General features: G+C 31.9%; 3 protein-coding genes across 5 annotated transcripts; 2 read left to right on the top strand and 1 right to left on the bottom strand.

Moving 5' to 3' along the window:
• The first annotated feature begins 3,722 nt into the window (after positions 1-3,722).
• On the top strand, positions 3,723-10,714 carry LOC129892213 (vacuolar cation/proton exchanger 3-like). Its single transcript, XM_055967769.1, has 13 exons — positions 3,723-4,141; positions 4,295-4,405; positions 5,623-5,886; positions 5,988-6,055; positions 6,421-6,449; positions 6,645-6,841; positions 6,962-7,174; positions 7,724-7,858; positions 8,063-8,179; positions 8,258-8,311; positions 8,928-9,044; positions 9,427-9,523; positions 10,315-10,714. Exons 2-13 carry the CDS (start codon positions 4,361-4,363, stop codon positions 10,335-10,337), a joined length of 1,359 nt encoding a protein of 452 aa, XP_055823744.1. The 5' UTR covers positions 3,723-4,141; positions 4,295-4,360; the 3' UTR covers positions 10,338-10,714.
• Positions 10,715-12,030: 1,316 nt separating this feature from the next.
• On the top strand, positions 12,031-16,346 carry LOC129892144 (uncharacterized). The gene is made up of 2 exons (XM_055967695.1): positions 12,031-12,532; positions 15,768-16,346. Exon 2 carries the CDS (start codon positions 15,794-15,796, stop codon positions 16,070-16,072), a length of 279 nt encoding a protein of 92 aa, XP_055823670.1. The 5' UTR covers positions 12,031-12,532; positions 15,768-15,793; the 3' UTR covers positions 16,073-16,346.
• Positions 16,347-20,819: 4,473 nt separating this feature from the next.
• Positions 20,820-24,992, bottom strand: LOC129893144 (uncharacterized). Of its 3 annotated transcripts, none has more exons than XM_055968638.1 (3): positions 24,751-24,992; positions 23,394-23,497; positions 20,820-21,443 (listed from the first exon to the last, which is right to left on the bottom strand). In XM_055968638.1, exon 3 carries the CDS (start codon positions 21,405-21,407, stop codon positions 21,099-21,101), a length of 309 nt encoding a protein of 102 aa, XP_055824613.1. In that variant the 5' UTR covers positions 21,408-21,443; positions 23,394-23,497; positions 24,751-24,992; the 3' UTR covers positions 20,820-21,098. The 3 variants fall into 3 exon arrangements, with proteins under 3 accessions (XP_055824613.1, XP_055824614.1, XP_055824615.1); XM_055968639.1 differs by having other exon boundaries at positions 23,394-23,490; XM_055968640.1 differs by lacking the exon at positions 24,751-24,992 and adding an exon at positions 24,687-24,701 and having other exon boundaries at positions 23,394-23,490.
• Positions 24,993-27,837: the final 2,845 nt, after the last annotated feature.

The following is a 27,837-nucleotide window of genomic DNA, read 5'->3' as shown; positions in this document are numbered from 1 at the left end:
TAGTGAGGAGGTTGAAACAGTTCATTCTAGTGTTGACAGACCACCACCTGAGGCCTCATCTAGAAAACTTCCAGACTTACTAGACCACCTATATGGATGAAAGGTGTATTCTAAAAAAGGTCAAGGTAGCAAATATCCATTAGCCAATTATCTTTCATACAATCACATTACTTCACATTACCACAGTTATTTGGCAAAGTTTTCTGCATTGGTGAACACAAAAACCTTCAAAGAAGATGCTAAAGATGATAGATGGATCCAAGCTATGAAGCTGGAAATTAAGGCACTTGAAGATAACAAGACCTGGATGGTGGTTGTTTTGCCGCAAGAAAAATACACCATTGGTTCAAAATGGGTATTTAAGATCAAATACCAAGCAAATGGTGAGGTAGAAAGATTCAAAGAACAACTGGTTGTCAAAGGTTACAGTCAACAAGAGGGGTTAGACTATCATGACACTTTTTCACCTGTTGCAAAAATGGTCATAGTCAGATGTGTTATTTTCTTAGCTGCATCAAGAGAATGGGGTTTATACCAAATGGATATGTACAATGCTTTCCTCCAAGGTAATTTAGATGAAGAGGTCTATATGACAATGCCAGAAGGATTCAGTAATCAGGGCTCCAACAAAGTATGTAAGTTGCTTAAGTCCTTGTATGACCTTAAGCAAGCCTCTAGACAATGGAATATTAAGCTTACCATACACTATTGGTAGCAGGCTTCACTCAAAGTTTCCATGATTACTCCTCGTTCATTTTGAAGAAGCTAGAGGGGATAATCCTCATTTTGATCTATGTTGATGATTTACTCATTACTGGGGATAATAAGACACTGATTAAAATGGCAAGAGAGATGTTACACCATCAGTTTAAACTCAAAGACTTGGAAGAATTTATATATTTTCTGGGAATTGAAGTTTTGAGATCCAAAGCTGGGATTATCCTGAACCAAAGAAAGTATATACTGGAGCTTATTTCTGATACAGGCCTAAGTGGAGCAAAATTTGCAGCCACTCCATTGGAGACAAATCAGAGACTGACCTCAATAGAAGTTGATCAAGCTAATGATGTTCATGGAGATGACATCTTACCAGACATCTCAGCATATTAAAGAATAGTAGGCAAACTGATGTATGCCTCTATCACCAGACCCGACATCAGTTATGCAGTTCAGATACTTAGTCAATTTATACAACACCTCAAGAAGTCTCATTGGGAGGCAGCTACCAAAGTAGTGAGGTACTTGAAAGGGACAATTGGCCAGGGTATTTGGTTAAAAGCTCAGCCTACTACTACATTGATGTGTTGGTGTGACTCAGATTGGGCTGCATGTCCCAATATCCGAAGATCTGTTACAAGGTATGTAGTGAAGTTTGGACAGCCTTTAGTTTCATGGAAGTCAAAGAAGCAACACACTCTATCTAGAAGTTCAGCTGAGGCTGTCAGCTGAGGCTTAGTATAGAAGCATGGCTTCAGCTGTAGTAGAAGTAACTTGGTTACTTGGTCTGTTCAGTGAGCTCAATGTGCCTGTACAGATGGCCATCACAGTGTTGAGTGATAGCAAGTCTGTAATTTAATTGGCAGCTAATCCTGTGTTCCATGAAAGGATAAAACACATAGAAATTGATTGTCATTTTATAAGGGACAAGATCAAAGATGGTTTGATTCAGACTGTTTATGTTCCCACACAACAACAAGTGGCTGATTTGTTGACTAAGGGCCTAAGTTATGCTCAGCATTCTCATTTACTAAACAAGCTTGGTGTGCTCAATATTTTGCACCCTTCAACTTGAGGGGGAGTATTACAATGTGCATATAACAACAATGCACAATCTGAGTTTAAACCATTTTCTCAGTTTCTGTTAGTTAGTTATCAATGTGTCAGATAGTTAGTTAGCTGTACATTTCAAAGTGTGTGAGCTGTGCGTGTGCATTCAGTTAGTTAACTCAAATAGTTAGTTACACAACTATCAATAATGAGCTGTCAATTAGAATTAGTTAGAAGGAGTTCAAGTGTATGTTTATATATAGATCAACAAGCTGTACATTCTGTGATTGAGATCAATAAAATATTTATCTTCTCCTTTCTGAGTTTTCCTTTCTCCCTTCTCTCTGAGTTTCAGTTTTCTTTCTCTGAGTTCATTAATGAATGATTGAGATCATTCACTTAGTTTTCACAATAACTTCAAAGCAAGCTCATATAAATAATCTAGCTTCCGGGGCCAACCCACAAAAAATAAGCAAGAATATATGGGGTCATTGCACATGTGTCTCTATTTTGCAGTAGTCTTTAATTTACATTCCTCATAAAAATAATATCTTTTTTCATAGGTCCCATAGTTATGTTCGAATATGATTTTATTTTTAAAAAAAATATTTTATTAGGTATAAATTTAATTATTAAGGCCATCTCCAATCCATGCCAAATTTTGCACCAAATGTTATATTTGGTGCAAAGCTGCTCCAATCCATGCCATATTTTGTACCAAATTTGGTGTGTGAATAGTATAGCACCAAATATGGTGTTACACTATTCATTACACCAATTGTCCTTTATTATTATTTTTTTATACCATACTTTTAATTAAATATTATATAAATTGGTATGTTTTAATTAAAATATTTTATTAGTTTTACGCAATATTTTTATAATATTAATTTTAGATTAAATTTTAATTTTTTTATATATTATTTTCCTTTACTTGAATTTTTTTGAAATTAAATTTATGTTAATTCTACTATAAATTTGAATTGGATATATAAGTACAATTAACCTTGACAAAAATTAAATATGCAAAAATATAAATTGATGAATATATTAACTTCATGTATTATAATGCACAACATGATAATTGAGGATGAGCGTGATCTTAATGCAGCAATTCAAGATTGGTTAGATGGTTCAACTCCGACGGTAGAAGTGAAAGTAGATGAAAATTATCGATTTCAATAAATTTTTGCTCGACATAAAAAAATTAAGGACAACGAAGTTCATTTTGGACTACGTAATGCATTACTAGAGCATTTATGGGAGCACCGTAGTGATCTTGAAAGTTGAATATTCATGTAGAACTTAAAATAATATTTTCAATTGTGTAATGTTTATTTAATTATATTTCGTTAATGATTTCACTTTTATTTGTGTTATCCATTATTATGTATCATATGTAATATTTGCTAGCAATTTATATTATTTAAAAAATTATGATATAAAATAATTTTATATTAAACGACTATAATTTGAAACAATATGAAAATTATATATAGTGAATGTTTTTTAGAAAGAATTTTATTTTATGAAATAAGAAAATATAAATGAAAAAAATAATAATAATATAATAATAAAGAAAGAAAGAAAAAATTTTTTTGTATAAAATTTAATACAATGGATTGGAGTTGCTTTGCACCAAATTTGGTGCTACCACCGAAGGATTGGAGATGCCCTAAATAACAAAAATTAAAAATCAATCCAGAGAAAAACGCCTAATTTTATGAGAATATATACCTTTCCTCAAAAGTCTTGAAAACTTTTACAAAGCCAGCTTTCAATTACCTTGTAAATTTCCGCAACAATTAGCTACAAGGAAATTAAAAGTGTTTGCTTTTACAACAAGTTCGTGTAGAATATTATTGGTAGTGACATGATATGACCCTTCATCTGTCATGTATAAAATTTTAATAGACAAAATTATTTAATTCTTATATTAATGAGACGTACCAAATTAATATGAAATAGCCAATAGATAAATATGTATAACAAGTTGAATCGCGAATAAGATTTGGCAGTTTAGTACCAGCTGTTGACATTGGAGTTTGATCTTCCAAAGGTTATGATGCTTTGTTATTTCTGATCCATCAATAACCAACTATACCAACCGCCCCCCTTTTCTCACCATTTCGTACCGCAAACTACGCCAAAGCAACATAAAGAAACTAAGACAAAGAAGGAAAAAAAAGTTTCAATCTTTGACAAAGACAGAGAAAAATTAAGTGTAAATTTTTGCAAAGAAAAAAACTTTTGGGTGCAGTAAAAAGAATTAATTCCCTTGTGAAGATTCTTTAATTTTGTTTGACAATAAATCAAAAGAGAACATGCGTATCACGAATTGGGTTTTCTAGCACAACTTGTTGACCTTCATCAGGTAATAAATAAAGATTCTTTTTTTGATAAATTAATTTGTCCCATAAGCCTTTCTTGATATTTATTGATCTTTGTTTTCCTCTTTGGTATTTCACTAACTGATTGAAAAATAAAATTAAAACTCTTTTCTTTGGGTTTGATTTTTTACTGGCAGCTAGCTATGCAAATGGTTGGAGATGGAAATTTTTCTGTTTTCTCAGCTGAGCAGAATCATTAGTGGATGGCTAAAGATTCACAATTTTCAGGGGGGAAGTCCCATCTTGAAGTGAGTTTTTCCTTTTTCTCTAATTCTGTGTATAATCCGGTCCTTGCGGCGCATAGAAGGAGCTTAGTGCATCCGGCTTTTTTTTATTTTTATATATATATGGTCATTGTTATGTTAATTTAGCAAATTTTATGATTATGAAGAAAAAATTGTTGGGAGTGAGTTAGTTTTGAGTTTTTGAAGAATCTTATGTTTCTTATTTTTCGTCATATCCTTGAATTGTAAACTTATTTTCTTTATCATTTTTGTTTCGAAATAACTCCCAACTTGTCTGAGACTTAGGTGTAGTTGTTGTTTCTGTTGTTCTGTTTCAAAATTAGTGATTGATTAAATTCACACACGAAGTCGATAGGGAGCTTTAATTTTGAAACTTCTAAGAGAGGTGATCAAGGGTTAAATACTGATTTTGGTCTTCTTCATATAGAAATAAATCAAACTCCTTGTCAGTTTTCCATTGCACCTGGAAGGTTTTATGTTGTGTCCCCTTCCTAATCACTCATTAACATTCTATTAACCTAAGTTGCTCGGACTCGAGTGCGGGTGTCCGATACGGGTGCGCATCTAGAGGTCAGATTCTTCATGATCTAAATTTTAAGATTTAGGGATATGGATCCATGTATGGATATGGGAGCGGGGATTCAGCTAAAAATGTAGTTATAAAACCTAAATTATGAGATATTACTTGGAGAACTTGAGGAGGAAATATGGATCAACAAGAGAATCCTGGAAGGAGATAAAGGGAAAAGGAGTGACATAGAAATTTCTATATACAAGGTATTCCATTTTTTTCAGTTTCACCTTAGATTTTGTTTTGATTAAAGAAATAATTGAATATGTCCGGAATTTCTCTGATGAGTTTGGTCAAAGTACCCAAAATTGGTTGACTAGATCGGGTATGGATCGCACACCCACACCCATGTCATGTCGACACGGATGAAAAAAGTCTGAGCAACTTAGCTGTTAACTACCTTCTTTTTCTTTTCCTTTTGATAAATAAAATTAAGGTTATTTATTGAATGCATCAAGTCTGTGTGGAAAGTAGAACAAGGTGATGTGTGGCTCGATTTGAGGAACTTTTCTCATGTGGTCATGCCTGTGAAAAGAACATTATATTGTTCTGTTTATTTTAGAATTTTATTCTGCATTGTGACCAAAACTATCGTAGAGGCTTTTGGTCTTGTTTTATCTTATCTAATGAAGGAATGCTGGCTAAACAGATGGGTTCACTAGAAGGAAGAGCGGTACTTCAGCTTGAGGATGAGAACCGTGTGGACTCTAAGCATAATGATAGGAGGACATTTTCTATGGATGCCACTCCTCAGATATCCGTTTTTAACACCGATACAGATGATATCAGTTGTAAATGTATGTGGAATAATATACTAAGGCAGATGCACATAGTTTTGTTCTCCAAGAAGTTAAACCTACTTATTCCTTGTGGTCCCTTAGCCATGCTTGTTGATATGTTGACTGATCATCACGTAAGTTGCAAACTATCTCCAGTCTGGTATCTTATATTCTTAAAAGAGCTTAATTACTCACATTATTTTTCTCTTGTTCTTTACTGTCATGACTTTTTCAGGGATGGATCTTTTTTCTTAGCTTGTTAGGAATCATACCCCTTGCAGAGCGTTTAGGTTGGGCGACAGAGTAATTCTCTACACTCAGTATCTACCGTAGTTTGTATGAGCCGAACATTTAGGATCAAGGGGAATGCATTTGCTGTTGGCAAGGACTTGTCACTGTTTACTTAACATTTCAGAATTAGTGTCTACTAATGACAGTAAAATGGAAGTTTGGGCTAGAATGCAGTTACACTTTTTCATGCTCGTGTTTTGCTGTATGGATAATTTGGAAACTGTATAGCTTTAAAATTATGGTCTCTATTAAGTTGATAACGTGGAACTTTGTACTTGAACAACAAGCTGAAGGCGATGATTTATGTTATTTAAAAGCTGTTTATAGTATTTACACTTTTCATAATTGATGTTTTTTTTGGTTTTCCATTTATGTAGGCAGCTGGCTTTCTATACAGGGCCAACAGGTAATCTTTGTTGTTGCTTCATATCATAAATGTACATATGTAATTTTCATATACTTGACTCAAAGGTCATTTTTCTTCTGTATGTGATTGTTTATCATGGGACATTGTGTTGCATTAGAATAATGATCACTTTTTCAGTCTTAACTTGCATTCACTTGTTTCAACTTTGAGAAATCTGCTATTGTGATGTTGCAGTTGGAGGACTTCTAAACGCAACTTTTGGTAACGCAACAGAGCTAATAATATCAATGTATGCACTGAGAAGGGGAATGATTCGTGTGGTTCAGCAGTCATTATTAGGATCAATACTGTCTAATACATTACTAGTGCTTGGATGTGCATTTTTTGCTGGTGGAATTGTTCATTCCACTAAGGACCAGCTTTTTGACAAGGTAGACTATGTTATTATGCTACCATATTTATATGACCTGAAAATAAATATCAGTTTAGTTCAAATTGTATCTCACAATCATGATAGCAAGTTCTGACATTCTCAGAGTCTTCGCTGTCAGGGAAATGCAGTGATGAATTCGGGGTTGCTTTTGATGGCAGTGATGGGCCTACTGTTCCCTGCTGTCCTCCATTTTACACACACCGAGTTGCATTTTGGGAAGTCAGAGCTGGCACTTTCCCGATTTAGCAGCTGCGTAATGCTTGTAGCATACGGTGCATACCTGTTTTATCAGCTGACTAGTCAGAATAGTCTTTACATGCCAATTGCTGAGGTTGGGGTCCTTTATTTTCTCCGCACTTTTTTTATTGTTAAATGTTGCTGACCCTAGATACAGAACTGTTTGTCGAAACTGGAAGATAAAAAGTTTTGGTCATTCGAATTGCTTAAGCCGTACTTCTCCGGTCGAATTTTCTGATTCACTTTGTGATTGTACTTCCATTAGAGTAACCACTGCATATGTTAATCTGGAAGTTAGAATATTCCTCACTTTCCTACAAGGAGATAACTTCTTTTTGTTTCTAAGCTTCCACTAAATTTGGAGAATCAGATACTTGGTTCCTTCTTATTTTATCTTTTTTGCCTTAAACACTTGAGTGGCTCGTACTCAGATCCATATCTGCATGTAGAATGATGATTTGGAATATTATGCAGTCTTCTGTACATTCTATCAATGAGGAAACCAAAAGGTCCTACAATTGTTAAGTTCCCTCTTCAAACCACCCTTTATCCCACACAGGCTAGGCTGATCAATAGGTCTATTAGCTACATTACTCTTCCATTGAGTTTGCTTCAGGTTTCCTAAAAGTTTAATAAAATTCAGGAAGAGGGTGAGAATGACGAGAGCCTAGAAGAGGAAGAAGCTCCTGAGATATCAAAATGGGGGTCAATCATATGGCTTTCGATTTTGACACTATGGATCGCGGTCTTGTCAGAATACCTGGTTAATGCCATAGAGGTAATTTCTTTGTCCTGCTATTTATTCTCATTTTCCAATTTCCATACTTTGGCATTCTATTAATAGAATCATCCAATTATCAATAACTTGGGAATCATCTCTAGTCTGTGTTCTCTATCTTTGACACATATAAGTATCCTAAGACAAACTAAAAAATAATTCTTTTTTGAGTTTATCTGCCAATAAATTACACTATGTTTTCAGGGGGCATCAGTTGCTATGAGTATTCCAGTGGCATTTATAAGTGTCATACTGCTACCGATTGTTGGAAATGCAGCTGAACATGCTGGTGCTGTCATGTTTGCAGTCAAAGACAAGCTTGTAAATTCTTCTATCTTTTCTGTGTATCAAAACTATGGTTTACTATCCTTTTTCTTCACTTACCTGGTGCCATTACAGGACATCTCTTTGGGAGTGGCAATAGGCTCATCAACGCAGATTGCCATGTTTGGGGTAGGTAATTCAAAATGTTAACGCATGTTAATTACACCAAAGAGAAACTTTAAGAAGTAAGTTACTCTTGAATAGGTTCAGATTGAACGTCTCATTTAGGAAGACTCTACCATTAGGCATTAGCTGTAACTGAATGTAGATGTGTAATCTCATATTTTATCCGGCTTTACTTGCTGGATCATCACATAGTAACTTCCACTGAATATTTTCCTCGTATTACATAAGTCATGACACAGAACTTACATGCTTGCCACTTTTTCATTTAAGATAAATACATTTGGAACCATGTCAACTTCCAAGTAAAATAATACATTGAATTTGTTCTCGTATTGCGGTCATCATTTCCTGAAAGTACCCTACTAGTTTTCCTATGTATTAAATATGTATGAAAATTCTTATAACTCAGTCTGTCTTTCTAGCTTTCCTAAATAGTCTGTTCATAAGCACATATCTCTTTCTTACACGTCCTGCTTTTGTTGTTCATAATCGATTAATTTTCTTTGAAGTTTCTTTTATAACTATTCAACATTTGTACTTGTTAATGTGTGTTGGCGTTGATTGTAATCTATATAAACCCTGGGAGTTTATTCCTCTTTAAACCTTTACTTTGATGCAGATCCCCTTTTGCGTGGTGGTTGGATGGATTATGGGTCGTCCTATGGATTTGAATTTCCAGTTGTTTGAAACGGCCACACTTTTCATGAGTGTCCTTGTAGTAGCATTCATGCTGCAGGTCTGCTCTTAAACTAGATAATTCCAAAGTCTTCTGGTTCTACATTTTTCCCATTTCTCTGAGGGGTATTACTTTTGTCTTGGTGGTTTCTAAGCCGTCTTTTAATTTAGAGGTTGAGGTTGGTGTAAATTTAAAACTTACTCGTCTATTCAAATTGCTTGAAAATTACAATATAAGGCAATGTATTTGTTCAAAAAATTGAAATTTCTTCAAGTCTTGAGTAGGAGCTTGATCCAGTTAAAGAAATGTCATGTCTCTTTTTCCTCCTCCTTCTCGATCCTTTGTTCTTTGCTTCACTCCTGGGATTATGATTGAATTTTAGTTTCCAAGGCTTCCTGCTGTTAAACATTATTTTTCCTGTTAACCTTTCCTCTTTCTGCAGGACGGAACTTCCAATTACTTTAAAGGACTGATGCTCCTTCTCTGCTATTTGATTGTCGCTGCAAGCTTCTTTGTGCATATAGATCCAGAGGCTATACGTAAGTTATATTCTGTTCGTGAAATTACTATATGGAAGCTCATGATCTTTGACTTATATACTCTTTTGGTGTTTGTTTTAACTGATAATATCTGTTATTGTCACTGTTATTCTATTCTATTCTCTTCTGCTTTGCTATTGTTCAGTTCTTGAGCATTTCTTCTGCAGTTAAATAAGATAACTGGTTAACCATTTTTAGTCTTGTCAAGCGTTAAACATTTTAGTTGGGATATACAATTTTTGGAAACTGAAACACTTCGCAAAATACAGAAAGCAAGAATTAAAGCAGAATATGGCAAACACTTGTTATGGAGTTATGAATTCATTGCTGATTTTTATTTAGGCGCGCACACACAGAGAATGGCATGCAAACTTTATAAGTAGCAAAAAAACTCCATAATTATGAGGAAGCGTTAAGTGAATTGAAGTAAGATGTACCTGTCTTGAGACAATGAGCTGATTAGGAAATCTAGGTGAGAAATAGCATCCAGGCAAGAGTTTGTAATGGTCGGATTCCACTTGCAGCACATTGTTTTCCTCATTTTTTTCGACATGTTAAGATGGAACAATAAATGAACCAAATCTTTCATGTATGTCTAGTGGATACGAACCCTTTTTTTCTTGAACATTTTCTCTGTTTTTCCTTGTGTCATCCATACGGGGTACAATATGCACCTTTATAATGGTTAGTTACAACTTGCTCGATACTTCATGATGTTGATTAATTAACTGTTGCTTTGTTGAATACGTCGGTTTGATTCTAATCCACTATATTGTATCATTGTTTTGCAGAGGACAAGCCCAAAAAAACATAATAGGTAACCCGTCGTGGTTTCAGATCATTAAGACCTGCTAAAGCTGAAGGGCCATAATACAAATTAGAGTTGCATATTAAAAAAGAGCCATTTCTTCAAGTTTTAGCCACTCTGAGCTGTAGATATTAACAACAATTCATCTGTTGATGTTGAGAAGTATATGTTGTTTTCTCAGTTTTGTGTGCAGCTGGTGATTTATTTTTTTCGCCTAGAAAATGGCTGGATACTGAAGAAAATTTTGTGTTATATATTACTTGTAGGAAGAAAAAAAAATTCCTTGTGAAAAGCAGAATGTAATGTTTTTGTCATCTGCAAACATAGACAATGTATCATGAAAGTTAGATAATTCATTGATGACTTTGTATATCTAAATGAAAGTTTTTGATTTTGTAGTTTAGCCAAAAAAGAAATAGAAAACAAAATATGTATATCTAGAGGCTAAAACAGCTTTTCTTGGAGTGTTTGACTTGCCAACTTAAAGTCATTTTGTGTTTAAAATAAGCCCCGATAAATAGTTGAGTTTATTTGGATGAATTTATTTTAAGCAGTTTATAAATTGAAAATAACTTATAAGTCAAAAAAAAAAGTTGGCCTGCATCTACTTTTTCCTTTTTAAACGTATAAGCAATTTTCAACTTATAAGCTGCTTAAAAATAAGTCATTTATTTTAAGCAGTTTATAAATTGAAAATAACTTATAAGTCAAAAAAAAAAAAATTGGCCTGCATGTACCTTTTTCTTTTTAAACGTATAAGCGATTTTCAACTTATAAGCTACTTAAAAATAAGTCAATCCAAACAGGCTACTAATCTTTTTTTTTAACTAGAAAGTGGTTATTCTTGCAGCTAGCTACTCCTGGCAATTTGTTGATATTTTGATTTTCTTGCAATATTAATTAATAAATAAAAGTTATGATGGGAGAGCAAGACCTTATGGTCTAGTAGGTTATGATGGCAGAACAAGACTTTATCGTCTAGTAGTTCAAGTGGAGTCTTTTCTTGCAATTCAACTTAAAAATTATATTTTTTATTTGAGGGTTTATTAAAAACACTGGTAGAGGCACACAAAGTATATTGTTGTTATTGGTGATAGCGCTGGAAGTCTCAACATAAAATGGTGTGGCTTAAATCACACAGTGTAATTAAAAAGCTTCAAAAAGAAAGTTATTGATGGAATAAAAGTACTCCATTGTCTCAAAATGCTTGTCGTCCTTTCTAATAATCTTTAAGATTATTTTTAAAAAAAGAAGTAAATCCACTCCATTGTTAGGGTCATCAATTGGGCTAATTCTTGATAATACCATTAAACAAGTTTGAAAATCAAGATGTTTAAACATTAACGACCTAATCAAAGTCGCCCTCTTAGATAATATAAATGTAATTGAAACTTCATTAAACTTTACGATAGTTTCTACATTATTAGAATAATTAGATTAATCAAGGGTATACCTAAACGATGTACATTATATACTCCCTTTGTTCACTATATTAAAAATAAATGTCCAATAATATTTGTCTAATTTATGAAATCAATAAATAATTTACACTTAGTTTCTAATTTATCCTTATCATTAATTAATAGTCATTTTCCTATTATATTTTTTAAGATATTATATTTATTATATTTAAAGTGTGATATGATAATATTACTTTTTTATTTATAATTTTTTAAGAATTGTGTAAATAAGTATGGTTAGATGGAGGGAGGGAGTAATAAATGGTACACTCAGACGAAAAGCAAAGCATCATGACAATAGGCCTATATATATAAACTTGTATATGGTCAGATTAATTAGAAGCATATAACTATTTCTGCAGATAATTACATAAAGTCGAAACATAAATATAGATGGCACGATTCAATGGTGTGGGATTAGATGTGAGCACAACACTTGAAGGATCGGGCTTAATGATAATGGTGGGAATGATTATTATGTCTGTTTTAATGATTTCTATGGTTATTTTTGCTTGTGGGGATCACTCCTCTAATGGCGAAAAGGACGACGATGGGTACTATCATGTAAGTGGAGGAGGCGGTGGAGCAGGTTGCGGTGGTGGTTGTGGTGGTGGTGGTTGTGATGGTGGTGGTGGTGGTGCTGGCGGTGGTGGTGGCGTTGGTGTTGATTAAACTCTTGTTGCTGTGGAGTCAATAGCTTGTTCTTGGATATTTATTGATTTTCTTTTGGCTTGTGTCCAGGTAATGTGTACATAACTACATATATATGTAATCCATTATCTTTAGATTTGTGAAAGTTCTTAATAAAACTTTACTGTTATTAATTATAAAGTTGAGAGTAGTTTATTTAATATCGACGAATTATTTAAATAACGAAATATATAAATACTGATATACATGTGTATTTATATATCTGGCAAGCGAAATTGAGAAAAAGGAGGAGAGAAGCAAGCAAGATTGAGAGAGGGAGGAGAGATGTGAGCAATAGGCGAGCGAGCGGGAGGCAAATTTTATATATATATTTGTCGAATTGTATGTATATATATATATATATATTTATCTAAAAAATTGTATAATGGTAATTGATATACATATATATTGTATATCTGGCAGCGAGATTTCTCATATCGCGCAAATATATTTGCTGCGAATCATAATTATTTTAAATTATACCTTAAACACGTATTATAATAGTAAGTTTATCATACCGCGTAATTTTTTCTTTATTAATCTGTACATAATCCCATCGTTATTGGCAGGGCTGGCTCATGTTATAAGAAATAAGGCATAAGTCTTAGGCCCTCAATTTTTTGGGGGGGCTCAAATTTTTATCAAAAATATATTATAATTATTGAAAATGTAGTCAGTGGAGGAATAGTATTTTCACTAGATGAACAGTACATTCACGCGTTTTTACACTGAATTCTCTTAAAAATTTTCTTTTTCTCTTACTATTTCTTTCTCCTTTATTTTTAATTTACTAAGTTTATTTTATATCAATAATGTGTAATTTTTTAACTAAAAAATTAATTATTTATAATAAAAAGTATATTTTTTTTAAAAAATAATATATTATTTTATTCTCTTTAACCCCCATTCAAATAGAAGAAATCAAGAAAAAATTGTTGTCTTCTTAAGTACTCTCCATTAATATTTACATTATTTTATTCTTTTTAACTCATTTTGTATTATCCTTATTCAATTTTTTGATAAGTTAGAATAATACTCTTGTCAAAAATATCAATCAATAGTCGAAAAGTGTTGTACAAAGTGAATTGCAAATTCTTTTCTTATATCTTCTTAAATTTCAAGGATTACCACAAGCATATTAAAGTGGAGACCAACTTATCAACTTCTTGAATCAATTCTATTGTTAAGATCTTATCTTTATTTAAAGTTTATCAACTTATTATTTATAGAATTATGTTAATCAACTTATTACTTATAGAATTATGTTAAAAATTTATTTAATGATTGTCTCAGTAAAAAAATATTTTTTAACGTTGAATTAATAATCTTACCTAAAAGTAATAATTGATTTTTTTCCCCAAAGAAATCATTTATTAAAAAAATATGAAGTAATAATCTTCATCTAAAAAGTGTAAGAAAAATATATTTTAAATAAATACATATAAAAATTATTTAAATTTTAGGCCTCAGATTTCGCTTTAGGCCTCCACTTATGTTGAGCCATTCCTGGTTATTGGTTGCCGATGGACAGTATAATTAAGTAATCGGTTCATATGAATCCAACATTTTTAAGAAACTATAAATAAAAGGGTAATTTTATCATATCACCCTTTGAATATAATAAATACATTGTCTTGAAAAATGTAATAGAAAAATGACTACTAATTATTGATAAGGGTAAATTAGGAACTAAATGTAAATTATCTCTTAATTGCATAAATTAGACAAATATTGTTGGATATCTATTTTTAGTATAGTGAATAAGTAAAAATGAACGGAAGGAGTATTGATTTCTCTCTATTCTATTTTCTTTTATTTGGTAGTCTGTGCCTATCTTTTGCATCTTAATTTTCCCCACATATTTTTAGGATAAATATTAAGGGAAGGAAAGTACAAATAAACTAGCATAGTGTATTTATTTTAAGTTCCTTTTTCCATAAGCAATGTACCGACTTACATGTACCAATATATGAATGTAGTTTTTTTCGTATTAAAGCAAGGAAGCAAGTTTGAATAAGTTTTGTATGTATCCCTAAATAACAGGTACATAAAATAAAATTAAAATTTTAAATTAAAAATATGCATAATGTATGCTCCCAAAAAGAAGTTTAAAGAGTTAAGGAACCAAATAATTAGTTGCTCTTAATTATGGACAAAATTAAGTGCAACTTCCTTGAATTGGATAAGATATTTTGATACTTTATTAAGTTTGCCAGCACTAGTTGGACAACAGTGTAAGGAGAAAGAAAATGTACAGTGTCTAGTCGGAACAACAAAAATATATTCCCTCCGTTCCTATTTACTTGTCAAATATTTTTAATTTGATTTTTCTTTTTACTTATTAATTTTAACAAATCAAGAAAGGATAATTTTTTTCTTTCTATTATACCTCATTTCTTTGAAAAATGCAGTGAATAAATATATTTAAAACTTTATCAATTAATAGAAATAAAATGATAAATTTACTATACTAATTTTTTTTTTTAATAAGTGTGCCAAATTAAAATTCGATAAAAAAAATAGAGGAAATATCTGTATAATAGTCAACGCGCCACATACTTTTTTTCTATGGTTTGAGTCTCTGATTTCTTATTATAGTGGAGTAATAAATTAATAAATCTGGACCACAGTTTAACAGAAAGTCTTATGAGATTTTTGATCATGGGTCGGAATATTTGTTTAATAATATACCAGCAAAAGTGTTTGAAAATTCCAAGAAAGACGTGAATATATTACCGATGGATAAAATTTGATAGCTAAATAATAAAAAATACCATGCTAATTTTATTTAATTATGAGTTAATGATGGATTATAAAAAGTTTAAATTAGTTAGAAATATTTTAGAAATGAATTAATTAGTAATTGTCGATAAATTCCATATTTTCTTATAGTGATAGTCACGTTGAAGCCTTGCTCAAACAACTTAATTAAACAATTTTGACCAAATTAAAGGATGTCTTTCTTATGATGAACTTAATTGCAACTTCGTTGAAGTTGAACATTACGAAAAGTCTACAACCCAAACATCACAAAAGCCTATATAAGAGATTGTTTCCTTGGATCATGAGATTAATTTAGCATATTGTGAAAGTGGATGTCCACACTTTGTGGACGTCCCTTTCCTCCTTGCTTTTCTTTCTTTTCTCCACAATTTTCTTTCCTACACACCAATATTTGTCCCCTTACTTTTCCCTGTTCATTTGCATTACAACTTATTTTGTTATTATAACTCCCTCCCTTTTTTTGCTATAAATAGCCTAGGTCATGATATTGTATTTTTCGCAGAGAATTGACTAAAGTATAAACAAAATATGGCGCGATTCTACGGTGTGGTAGGTGCTGACTCACCAATCGAGGGTTCAGGGCTGATGATAATGGTGGGAATGGTTGTTATTTCAATTTTAATGATTTCTATGGTCATTTTTGCTTGTGGAGACTCTTCTAACGAAAAAAAGAAGCGGAGGGGCGGTGGATGGTTTTATGGTGGTGGCTGTGGTGCTGGTGATGGAGGAGGAGGCTGTGGTGGTGGTGGTGGCGGAGGAGGCTGTGGCGGTGGCGGTGGCGGCGGCGGCGGCGGTGGTGGGAGTTAAATAATTAATTCTTGCGTTTGTGGATGAGTCAAAGAGTTTATTCTTGGATATATAACATATCTTTCGGCTTGTGTGGATTAGAGTCCATGAAATATATACAAAATTTAGGTGTTATATATATATATATATATATATATATATATATATTGTTTGTATAAATAAACTTTTCACATTATTAGGTTACTATCTCAAAGGATATACACATGAAAAAAATTGTAAAATGTTAAATTTGTACTTTTGAAAATAAAATAAATTACGTATTATAATAGATAAAGGTGATTTGATGCTTTGTGTATACATCACGTGTACATGTAATGTTCTTATAAAGTGATGTTTTTCTTCTTAATTATGTATAGGTTACTCCCTGTTTCGTCCCGCTTTATCGTTTTGTATATTATTATAGTACTATATTTATATATAAACTTGTTAATTATTTAAGAGATTGTAATTTCCTTGGATCATGAGATTAATTAGCGGTTACGTTGTGGTGATTAATTTCTTGTGGTTGTGGATTACAAGTAATATTTGAAAAAAATTAACTCTAATTTGCCTGCATGGAGTCTCCAAGAACATAATGATCTTTCTCTAGATTGTAAAAGTTCTTATTAAACTTTGGAGTTAATAAAGTTGAGACTCGTTCAATTTGTATGTATGGTGTCCAATATCATATTCTCTGTCTTTTAATTTGATAAATAGTGTATACATAAATTAATTACTCTTTAAAATTGCTTGCTTAAGATAATTTCCACTTCTTTCATTTTAATTATGCACCAATTTTTTGTCAAAATTTTTGTTCATTTTCCATCTCTTCGCTGCCTATAAACGTATCAATCTCTCCGTTCACCTTTTTTTTTTATCTTGGCTACATGCATCAATTGCATCTATCACATTAATTACAAAGATTAAAAATGGGAAAGAGAAAACAAGTTATTTAAGGGCGTGTCGGTACGATGGAAACTGTTGTATAGGGAAATAAGTAGATTTCTTATTTATTTTTTTGTGTTTTGAACGTAAATAAAAAATATTATTTCGAAAGCATTTATATATAATTAAGACAAATACTATAAGAAGTGGAGTAGGAGATGGGTGCTAGGGGGTGGCATTGAAAATAAGGGATTCAGGTGTGTTGGAGGATGGGGATAACATAATTAATGTGGAATATCACTTGTTAGGATCATCGATTGGACTAATTCTCGATAATACCAGTAAACAGATTTGAAAATTAAGTTGTTTAAACATTAATGACCAAATCAAAATAGCCCTCCTGGATAATATATTGAAAAATTGAAACTTCATAGAACTTTACTTTAGTTTCTACTTTATTAGAATAACAAAATTAATCAAGGGTACCTAAACGAAATATATCAAATGGTCAACTCACACGAAAAGCCAAACATCATGACAACTATGCCTATATATATCAACTTGTTAAGAGATTGTTTCCTTGGATTAATTATGATCAGATTAATTAGAAGCATATGACTATTTCTGCAGATAATTACATAAAGTCGAAACATAAATATATATGGCACGATTCTATGGTGTGGGATCAAATGTTAGCACAACACTTGAAGGATCAGGCTTAATGATAATGGTGGGAATGATTATTATGTCTGGTTTAATGATTTCTATGGTCATTTTTGCTTGTGGAGACTCCTCTAATGGCGAGAAGGACGATGATTGGTACTATCGTGGAAGTGGAGGAGGCGGTGGAACAGGTTGCGGTGGTGGTTGTGATTAAATTCGTCTTGTTGATGTGGAGTTAATAACTTGGTCTTGGATATGCTTTTTTTTTTTTTTTGATTTATGTAAATTCGAGTTTAAGTGAAAAAAGAATTCATTTCTTCAGAAGGATCTATAGTAGTGTTCTCACTTACTCGTCAGCATGACTGGAACTATGATTGGTTTGGTGGTGAAGGTGTTTAATCATTAGAGCAAGTCTCAATTGTCTGAGTCCAAGTAATGTGTACATATATATGCAATCACTTAATCTTTGCGAATATTAACTTTGCATATGGAGTCTGAAAGTTTTTAGTACTTAATAAAGTTAGACTCGTTCATTTACGCTTTAATTTTTACGTAAATAATCGATTGTAACATGTGACGGATGAAAATATAATTAAGTTTTTATTTCATATGAATCCAACATTTTCGATGAGTGTAGAAATATAGTGGAAAACTTATTAAAACAAGTAGTTTTTACCTTCACGAATCACAATTTAGAAATAAGATATGCACACACTTTAGTCTCTCTTCAAACTTCACCTGAAATTTGATGGTATATGTTGATTTATTTGAAGTCTCTGATTTCTTATACAATGTCTAGTGTTGGAAAAACGTGGAGTAACATAAAAATATATATGGTCAAAATGATGAAATAAAATGGGAAAATAATTACACCAAAAATTTTACATGGAAACTCTTTTAAATAAGGAAAAAACCACTGGCCAAAAGAAGCAACTGATATCACTATAATAAGAAATTTTACACTGAGTAGTAACGAGTACAATACTCAAAAAAAGGATTACCATACACTCAAAAGGAATAACACTCTTTTGATCTCTACCTTACTAAAAAAAATATCGCTCACACTCTATTTTTCTTCACAGACTATTTTCTTATAATTTATGAAATCCTCACAACTCTCTAAATATTTTTCTTTCTTTCAATTCGTATCTAACAAATGAGCTGAGGGCTCTTAGGAGAAAAATTTGCCCTTCAATTAACAAGTCAAAAATCATTTGTCAACATTTGTTGACAATTCAATTTACAGCAAGAATGTATTTGCTGCCTTTGACATTTCTGCAATGATTTGTAGCTATTATTAACTAATTGTTTCGGATGGATCCCACAGCTAGTGGGGTAATAAAATAATAAATCTGGACCACAATATAAGAGAAAAGTCTAGCAGATTTTTAATCATCCATCGACGGGAATATTTTTCCAATAATACCAGAAAACAAGTCCGAGCTTGGGAAATAAGGCCGTGATAATTTTTTTTCTTTCGGCCTTGTTGCTTCTGACCACGATTCTGAAAGAAAAGATTGATCGTATATCCCTCAGCCAAATACGATATACAAGTGGGACCTTTACTATGAGCAAGCTGTGCGATCTTTCCACCTCAATATATCAATATAACACAGCAAATCCGGAAACTTCCTGAAAATTTCAAGAAAGACGTGAATATATTAGTAGCTACGTTGCAGCCTAGCTCAAGTAACTTAAAAACAATTTTGACCAAATCAAAATCTTCGTCTTTTTTATCAACTTAATTGCAACTCAGGCCGGCTCTATGTTATAAGAAATAAGGTATAAGCCTTAGGCCCCCAATTTTGGGTGGCCTTAAATTTTTATCAAAAATATATTATAATGTGTAATTTTTTAATTAAAAATTTAATTATTTATGATAAAAAGTATTTTTTTTTAAAAAATAATATATTATTTTATTCTCTTTAACCCCATTCAAATAGAAAAAATCAAGAAAATATTGTTTTGTCTTCTTACGTGCTCTCCACTAATATTTATATTATTTTATTCTTTTTAACTCATTTTGTATTATTCTTATTCAATTTTTTGATAAGTTAGAATAATACTCTGTCAAAAATATGAATCGATAGTCGAAAAGTGTTGTACAAAGTGAATTGCAAATTCTTTTCTTATATCTTCTTAAATTTTCAAGAATTACGACAAGTATATTAAAGTGGAGACCAACTTATCAACTTCTTAAATCAATTCTATTGTTCTAAGATCTCATCTTTATTTAAAGTTTATCAACTTATTACTTATAGAATTATGTTAATAATTTATTTAATGATTGTCTTAATAAAAAAAATATTTTTCAACGTTGAATTAATAATCTTACCTAAAAGTAATAATTGAATTTTTTTTCCAAAGAAATCATTTATTAAAAAAATATGAAGAGTAAGAAAAATATATTTTAAATAAATACATATAAATTTTATGTTGAGCCGTTCCTGTAATGCAACTTCATTGAAGTTGAACATTAAGAAAAGTCAAGTCAAACATCACAAAAGCCTATATAAGAGATTGTTTCCTTGGATCATGATATTAATTTAATTGATATATAAGTTCTAAATTCTAAGCCAAAAAAAATGGCGCGATTCTATGGTGTGGTAGATGGTGGCTCAATGGTTGAGGGTTCGGGGTTAATGATAATGATGGGAATGGTTATTATGTCTGTTTTAATGATTTCTATGGTCATTTTTGCTTGTGGAGACTCCTCTAACGGACAAAAGAGGCGTCGGGGTGATAGAAGAGGAGGCGGTTGTGGTGGTGAAGCAGGAGACGGTGGAGGCGGTTGTGGTGGTGGAGGAGGCGGTGGATGCGGTGGGGGAGGAGGAGGAGGTGGATGCGGCGGCGGCGGTGGATGCTGAGTTGATTAAATTCTTGTATTTGTGGAGTCATCGAGAGTTATTCTTGAATATATAACTTGTCCTTTGTTTTGTCACTTTCATGTAGATAAGAGTTTAATGTACGATCTATGTAAAATTTAAGTTATATATGTTGTTAGTGTACATTATTAGATCATTCAAAGGATATATATGTGAAAATCTTTGTAAAATATGAAATTTGTAATCATGAAAATAAGATAAATTTTATATTACAATATGTAAAGATGACTTGATGCTTTATATATACGTTGTGTGTACATGTTTTATATTTGCGAATACTTTATGCATGCATGGAGTCTCCAAGAAAATATTATAATGTTTCTAGATTGTAAAAGTCATCGTAAACTTTTATTCATTTGAACTAATAAACCCCAAATGTTCCTCCAAACCAATCAACCCCTAAATTCACTTTAGTTGATACTAACAAATGTGTATCAGCAATATTAAAAGTCAGAAACAAGCATGAAAACAAAGACTATTGAAAGTAGATGCTTGAGTTGCAGAAAGAAATCCTATGAGATCAGTGGCAAAAAGGCAATCAAATTGCAAGGAGTAACGTATAGCAACAGCACGAAGCTGCTGATACCATTTGCAAGCCGGTGAAAGTATCATCTCTATTTGTTGCGCTTTTTAGCCTGCTTGCCTTGACCCTTCTTAGGAGGTCCCTTTCCACGACGTTTAAGCATTTCAAGCTTGCTCAGGCGCTCTTGCTCTTGACGTGCCATCACAAGAGGATCATCTTTCATGATATCATGTGGGTACCATTGTGACACCTTCTCACCGATGAGCTTCTTGCGTAAAACCTTGTGGGATGATCTCTGCCCGGTTGGATTAAGCACATGACCAAATATCCTGGCCCTTGCCTCAGCCACCCCTTCAATGGCTGCAGCAGCTACCACGTTCTTCAGTCTCCCAAAGTTCATTTCTTTGTTCCAAAAGTAGCTCAGAACACAGATTATCTGCACAAAGAAGCAGAGTCTCAAGTTGCAATTAATATATTTTAACTTGTTGTATCACGTAAGTTGCTTTATTTCCCATATTAGAATTCTCTTTCTATGTATGATTACTTGTAGTTATCTTTCAGTGACTAAGAGTGTATAAATTCTCTTACACTACCAGCATAAAGAACACATCAATTAGGAACAAGCCTTAGAATCACACAGCTGAAGTATAAAGCCTTAGCCACAGCTACAGACCCAAATATGTCTACAAGTTGAATTGTGACAGCTAAAGATCTGCGCAAGCCACTATCAACAAGGGTTCAGTGAGAAGTCTAATACAATTGCAAATATATCCGATTGACTGAGAAAAAATCAAGAAGACATCAGGAGTTAGAAGACGAATTCATTGCTATCACTTTAAAACAAAAGTCCATCAGTTCAATATCTTTCATAAGAACTTCTACCTTATCCAGAACACCCTAATCAACAAGGGTGAACTATTCTCTCCCTCCTTTTCTTTTGGTACAGCGTACAGCTTTATGAAATGCATAGCATCCATTAAATTGGATTAATAATAATGATTCAGTGGGGCCTTCTATATTCTCTTTTACACTCAAGAAGGATGATAACAAACAGGTATGAACACCACAGTTGCTTTCCCCCATCTCCAACCTATTGCGCCTTAACGATTGCATGTTTCACCTGTGAATCTGTTTACTATATGTATGCCAAATGAAGAAAAGAATTTAACCAATTAGCTAATACTATTTTGCAGCTAACAATGATATTACCACATGACTATAGTGTTAGCTTAGAGTAACAGCACTGACAGCAAAATATTGGTATCTTCAACAAGATAGTCCACAATAAGTATACTGCATAGAGTACAATTGAATCTCAGTGAGCCAGGCATTACAAAGGTGTGTCCTATAAATTCTAGGATAGATGGAGACATCACCGTACTACTATTAGAAATTTTGACAAGAAAATAAGATTTCATAGAATAGTACATGAGATTTCAATTGTCAGAATCATGGGTGGACTTTGTTGCGGACCATAATTGTATTACGAATGTGGGTACAAACTGCAATTATCTGACCAGTCTAAATTTTGGATTAGTCTTTGGTTATAATTGATAAACCAGTGGATGTTCCCCTCCACCCCCCACCCCCCACCCACCCTCGGTAAATTACAAATGTAAGTTAAAAGACCGATCTTCCTCCAAAAAAAAAAATTGAAATCGGGGGCTGAAGTGAAAACATGGCTCCCACCCCTATGTATAAACTATAAACAGCCCACTGTCGTACTAGTAAAAGAAGAGAGCAACCAAGGGCAATCAGAATATAAGGTTCTGACCTTATGTTGTGAGTAAGATGGATTCGAACAACACATCAGGCTTGCTGTATTGATTAGGTCACAATGATAAGAAGAGAGCAACCAAGGGCAATCAGAATATAAGGTTCTGACCCTTATGTTGCGGGTAAGATGGATTCAAACAACACATCAGGTTTGTTGTATTGATTAGATCACAATGATAAGCCTCGAAACTTATATAGATCAAATTATGTTACTTGTAAAATTACAAATAATGGTAAAAATGTGACTACATCGTCCCAATGACAACTTGAAAACTAAATTGAAACCAAAATAACTATCAATGAACACCAAGTCTGAATATTGAGTTATTGACTAATAATTTGTTTTAATGACAGAGAAATAATGAATGAGAAAAAGGTGCTTCATTTTCTATATAAAAAACTGAACAATGATTCAAAATCTATAACAAGTTTCATAGAAAAATCTCACAATTCTATTACAGATTAACCCTCACATCTCAGTCGTAAACACAAATTCACAGTTATAATTTTTTATTAATATCAAATTAAGAGAAGTTATGACCTATCTAAATTTCAACTTTTTATGGAAAATCAAAAGGAAACAAAAACATGAAGCTCACAAAAGTATTACCAGTCACCGGAGAAAGAGAGGATGAGAGAAACGCAAGAAAAAGGGGAATTGCAGAAGCTGTCCTTCACTAAACTCAGTCCCGAAAGCCGTCTGTAATCTGTATTCTTACAAAAAGTAAAAAAAACAATGGTGAAACAGCCATCTGGTTGCATATTTACGGAAGGAACAAGTGTGAAGGATCCGGCACCAATGAGAACTCAACAGTGTGTTATTACTGGTTCTAATGCACTCACCCACAAACACGTCTGTTTATATATACATATAGATATACACACACTTTTTTTATAAGGTAAAGATTTTATTAAAAGATACCAAGATGGTACAAGAAAAGAAACAAAAACAGCATAGAACAAAAAGAACCTTACTGCACTCTTCTTCCTAACATATCCAAGAAATTCATATACTGGTTCAAACTATCTATTGAGCTAGGAGTACAAATTTTACACCAGAAGTACAAATTTTGTGAACATCTATTCTTCATTCTAGAAATATGAGTTCTCTACCCTTCGAAGAAAGCCTTGTTCCACTCCAGCCATATTGATACACACTACTGAATTAGAACTACTGCCTCAAAAGTTTTAACTTCAAAAGAACATGTAATATTGTCATGAAAACCAAAGATAAGCTCATCCAAACATCTAGAGATCTACTGCACCAGTTAGAGATTTGGACCAAGTACACTAAGAATAAAACATTATTTAAGGATTATAAAAGTAGAAACTCAATTTCATCACAACCATACGGGACCAAGCTTGTTTCTGTTAAACCAAAATACTCTGTTCTTCTCCTGAGTCCTTTTTTTTATGACCGGGTGTTCGGACAAGCTTTCGTACTCTTCAACTAATTCCACGAGATACCCAATGGCGGAGCTAAAATTTTGATTTTACCCAATGGCGGAGCTAAAATTTTGATTTAAGGGTTTCAAAATTTGAAGAAGTGGTTTTAACATCTGTTATGTAACATAAAAAATTATTTTTATCATGCATAAATTATATAGAAGGGGTTTCGGATGAACCCCGGAGCAACATGTGGCTCCGCCACCGGAGATACCTGTCACATCCTACCAACACCCCCTAGTGTTTTATTGTCTCCACTGGAATTATTCACCACTGCATCACACCCTTGGGTGCCTTTTCATTTATTTATTTAATAAAAGCTAAAAAATACATAAAATGAAAGTTAAAGAAAAAATATTAAACCTTGCAATACAAATAGCTCAATATTCCATACGCACAAAACAATGAGTGTATGCTGGAAACATGCATTTTTTCCAATTTCAAAGAAAAAAATCACCTTAAAATTAGATCATTCCTTCACAATTAAGCCAAGTAAAAGAACGAGACTGCAAAAAAATCACCTCAGAACGAGAGGTAAGTATATCTGTAGATGTTGTAATAAGTGAGCATTTTCCGATATTGAGAAAGTCGTCACCGAAGCGGGAATCGAAATAGTAGATACCAGTGGCGTCGGCGGTCGGCGGTCGGCGGTCGGCGGTCTGAGCTTTAACTTCCCATCGTAGTTGTAGAAGTGGATGTAAAACCCTGAGAGGGAAAAATCCAAAAGAGTCCTTAATGTGTAAGGTTAAGTGAATTTTGGTTCTTATGTATTACTTTGAACATAATAGGTCCTTTTAAGTTTGGAATAAGTGAACAGTTTTGGCCCAGGTGAAGACAAACACATTAAAACTATGTAACGGAAAATGATCAAGGTTAACGATGTTAGTGATAAATGATACTCCCTCCATTCTAAGATTGATTAATATAAAGACAAACACTTCGATTACGAATTAATAATGCAAAAGAATAATATGTATCATAAAATTATATATATATATATATATAGTCTTTTTGATTCAGTTATTTTTTTGTTAAAAATTAAAATTAGACCAAATTATGTTGGTTTATAAAATTTAAAATTAAAATCAAATAAAATATGTGTCGATTTTTTCTTCGATTTGATTTGATTTTTCATTTTTTTCGTAAACATCCCTAGTTATATGTTGTATGAAAGCTGCCCGCCTTGTATAAAATTTTCAAAAAAATTATTTTAACCCATCCTACCCTACCCTATATAAGTTCAAACTCACCCCGCATTGCTCTATCGTCATTCCTATGGATATATAGCTTCTTTTTTTTTTTTTTGGCTTGTGTAGATTGTTAGCATTCAAGTAATATAGAGTTTCAATTATTCTCTTTTAAGTTTTATATATATATCGTTAATGAGAATAATTTTTTTATGTTACGAGGTTTATCAAATGATATATATAAGTATTCTTAAAATGTGGAAATTGTTATCTTTAAAATAACACATTAGATATTATAACAGATAAAAATAACATGATGCTCAATAATTATCATCATATATTATTAAAAGTGGAAAGATTCTAACCTCAAAGTTGGATTATCATTTCGATCTATTGAAATTCTCAGCTTTTATGCCTAGGTCCTTTAAGCTTCTTTACAAATATTTTTTTACTCCTTTAGCTTCCGGCACTTGATAAAACTTTTCATATACTTTGACAGACTATAAAATGTACTATGAAGAATGTATCTTCAAGTCAATTTTATATCAAATTATTTTCATTCTTCTTTTTTGGAATTTTGTTGCTTAGTGTGTTCTTCTTCTTTGCTACAAAGATACAATATCTTTCCATCTACTATCTTGTAATTTCACATTCCTTAGCCATTAATTATTACATGTATGTAAAATACTAATCAAAGTTCTGTCACTAACGAGCATTTTATCCCTATAAAAAATCACAACCCCTAACCTCAATCATTGTACAATTCGAATTTTCTTTCTTCTATACTTGTATGTATACCGGTAGACTCATCACAAGTCATTGTTGTTCTGCCAAGTTAGTTCTGGTTCAAGCCGAAATTCTCAAGACAATCTTGTCGTGTTATAGTTAAACTTCAATGATCAGGTTCTTTTCAGAAAAATACAGTCATTTGTTTGGTAGAAATTTTAGAAATTTTTTGTTGTAATATGTTCAATATGTAATTGAGATTTAATTTTTTGACAGTATATATTTTTATAATAAAATGTATTCATGTTTGTATACAAATTTGTTTGTTCTTAACCTCCTTCTAAATTTGTCTCATGCCATTGTTAATTTCTTTAAAGGTTTTACATGTCTTTATTAATTTTTGAATCAGGAATTCATCAACATATTCATACCATGAGAGACTATATTATCTCAATTAGTTTCACATATTTCTTGTTTGATAGCAAATGCAACGTTCCATTTTTATCATTCTTTTTAATGAATAAAATGTAAATGGTAAAATTAATATTGTTTATTTTAACATTTTCCATTTTATAATTCAACTTTCTAAATATATAAAAAATTTATAATAATAATAAGAGACAAATATGTAAAGCATGTTCCCAGAAACTAATATTAATAATACATGTACATACAAGGGCATCCCAAAGTAGAGGTAATAAAGCCCGTGCTTTAATGCCCCAAAATTTTGGGACTTCAAAAAATTAAAAGTGAATTTTATGATTTTATTTTTACACAAACAATACTGACAATCATAAAAGAAAAAGGGAAAAAAGGGGTCAATAAACCTTATTTTAAATAATAAATTAATTTTATAAGATTTTAGATTAAACTATCCAATCTTCATATTAATAAAAAAAAAATACAGTAATATCTAAAGTAATATATTGCAAACACATGTCTAATATCTCATCAACGTGAATTAATCTTTGCTATAATAAATAGAAATATTATTATGTGAAGTTAAACATTTTATATCTTTTAAGAATACTATAAAAACAATATTAAAGAAAAGGAGACAATAACTATTAAGAATAAAATGTATTTTAAAATAATATAAATAATATATTTATTAGATTAATGATATATTTGATCCATTAAGTAATAATAAAAGTATATTAGGTATATTTGGGTCATATTATTAGAAGAGAGAGCAGAGTAATAGTAATGTACATCTGGTGCTATATTTATACAATTGAAAATTTCATTTACACAGCTAATTAGTTCCTAACTAAATTTATGACCATGAAGAGTGTAAGATTATGTTGTCTAAGGTCGAGAGTTGTCTAATTCATATGTTGGGACAAGATCACTATTGTACAGATCACCTGACAAAGTTTGGAAGAAAGCAAGACCGAACCTTGGTGGTATTGCATTATGCACCACCCTCTGTGTATCAATTGCTTCTTGCGGACATGAGTCACATAGTCATTTTGTTAATGTTTACTAATGATCAATATGTGTATTTTCTATATATATAAAAAAAATCTTGATATTTTTTTTACTAGCTCTATTTAATTAAGGTTTTCGCCGAAACTTCTTTTATTGAAGATTAACCAATTTTCTGAAGAATTAGTTTATTTAGTATACAACTATTAATGCTCAATCAATAATATTTAATTAATGTTGTCAAATAAAAATAAAAAATAATGAAGG

Source organism: Solanum dulcamara, chromosome 6 (assembly GCF_947179165.1).
Source record: "Solanum dulcamara chromosome 6, daSolDulc1.2, whole genome shotgun sequence".
NCBI classification, from domain to species: Eukaryota; Viridiplantae; Streptophyta; class Magnoliopsida; order Solanales; family Solanaceae; genus Solanum; species Solanum dulcamara.
The sequence above is the reverse complement of the archived record's forward strand: the minus strand, read 5'-3'. Positions and strand labels throughout refer to the sequence as shown.

Excerpts from the sequence above, each read along its gene's own strand:
- LOC129893144 (XM_055968638.1), bottom strand. The coding sequence starts at position 21,407 with ATGAACTTTGGGAGACTGAAGAACGTGGTAGCTGCTGCAGCCATTGAA.
- LOC129892213 (XM_055967769.1), top strand. The coding sequence starts at position 4,361 with ATGGCTAAAGATTCACAATTTTCAGGGGGGAAGTCCCATCTTGAA. Across the intron at positions 8,180-8,257 it reads TTGCAGTCAAAGACAAGCTT|GACATCTCTTTGGGAGTGGC; the intron begins GTAAATTCTTCT and ends GTGCCATTACAG. Across the intron at positions 9,524-10,314 it reads TATAGATCCAGAGGCTATAC|AGGACAAGCCCAAAAAAACA; the intron begins GTAAGTTATATT and ends ATTGTTTTGCAG.
- LOC129892144 (XM_055967695.1), top strand. The coding sequence starts at position 15,794 with ATGGCGCGATTCTACGGTGTGGTAGGTGCTGACTCACCAATCGAGGGT.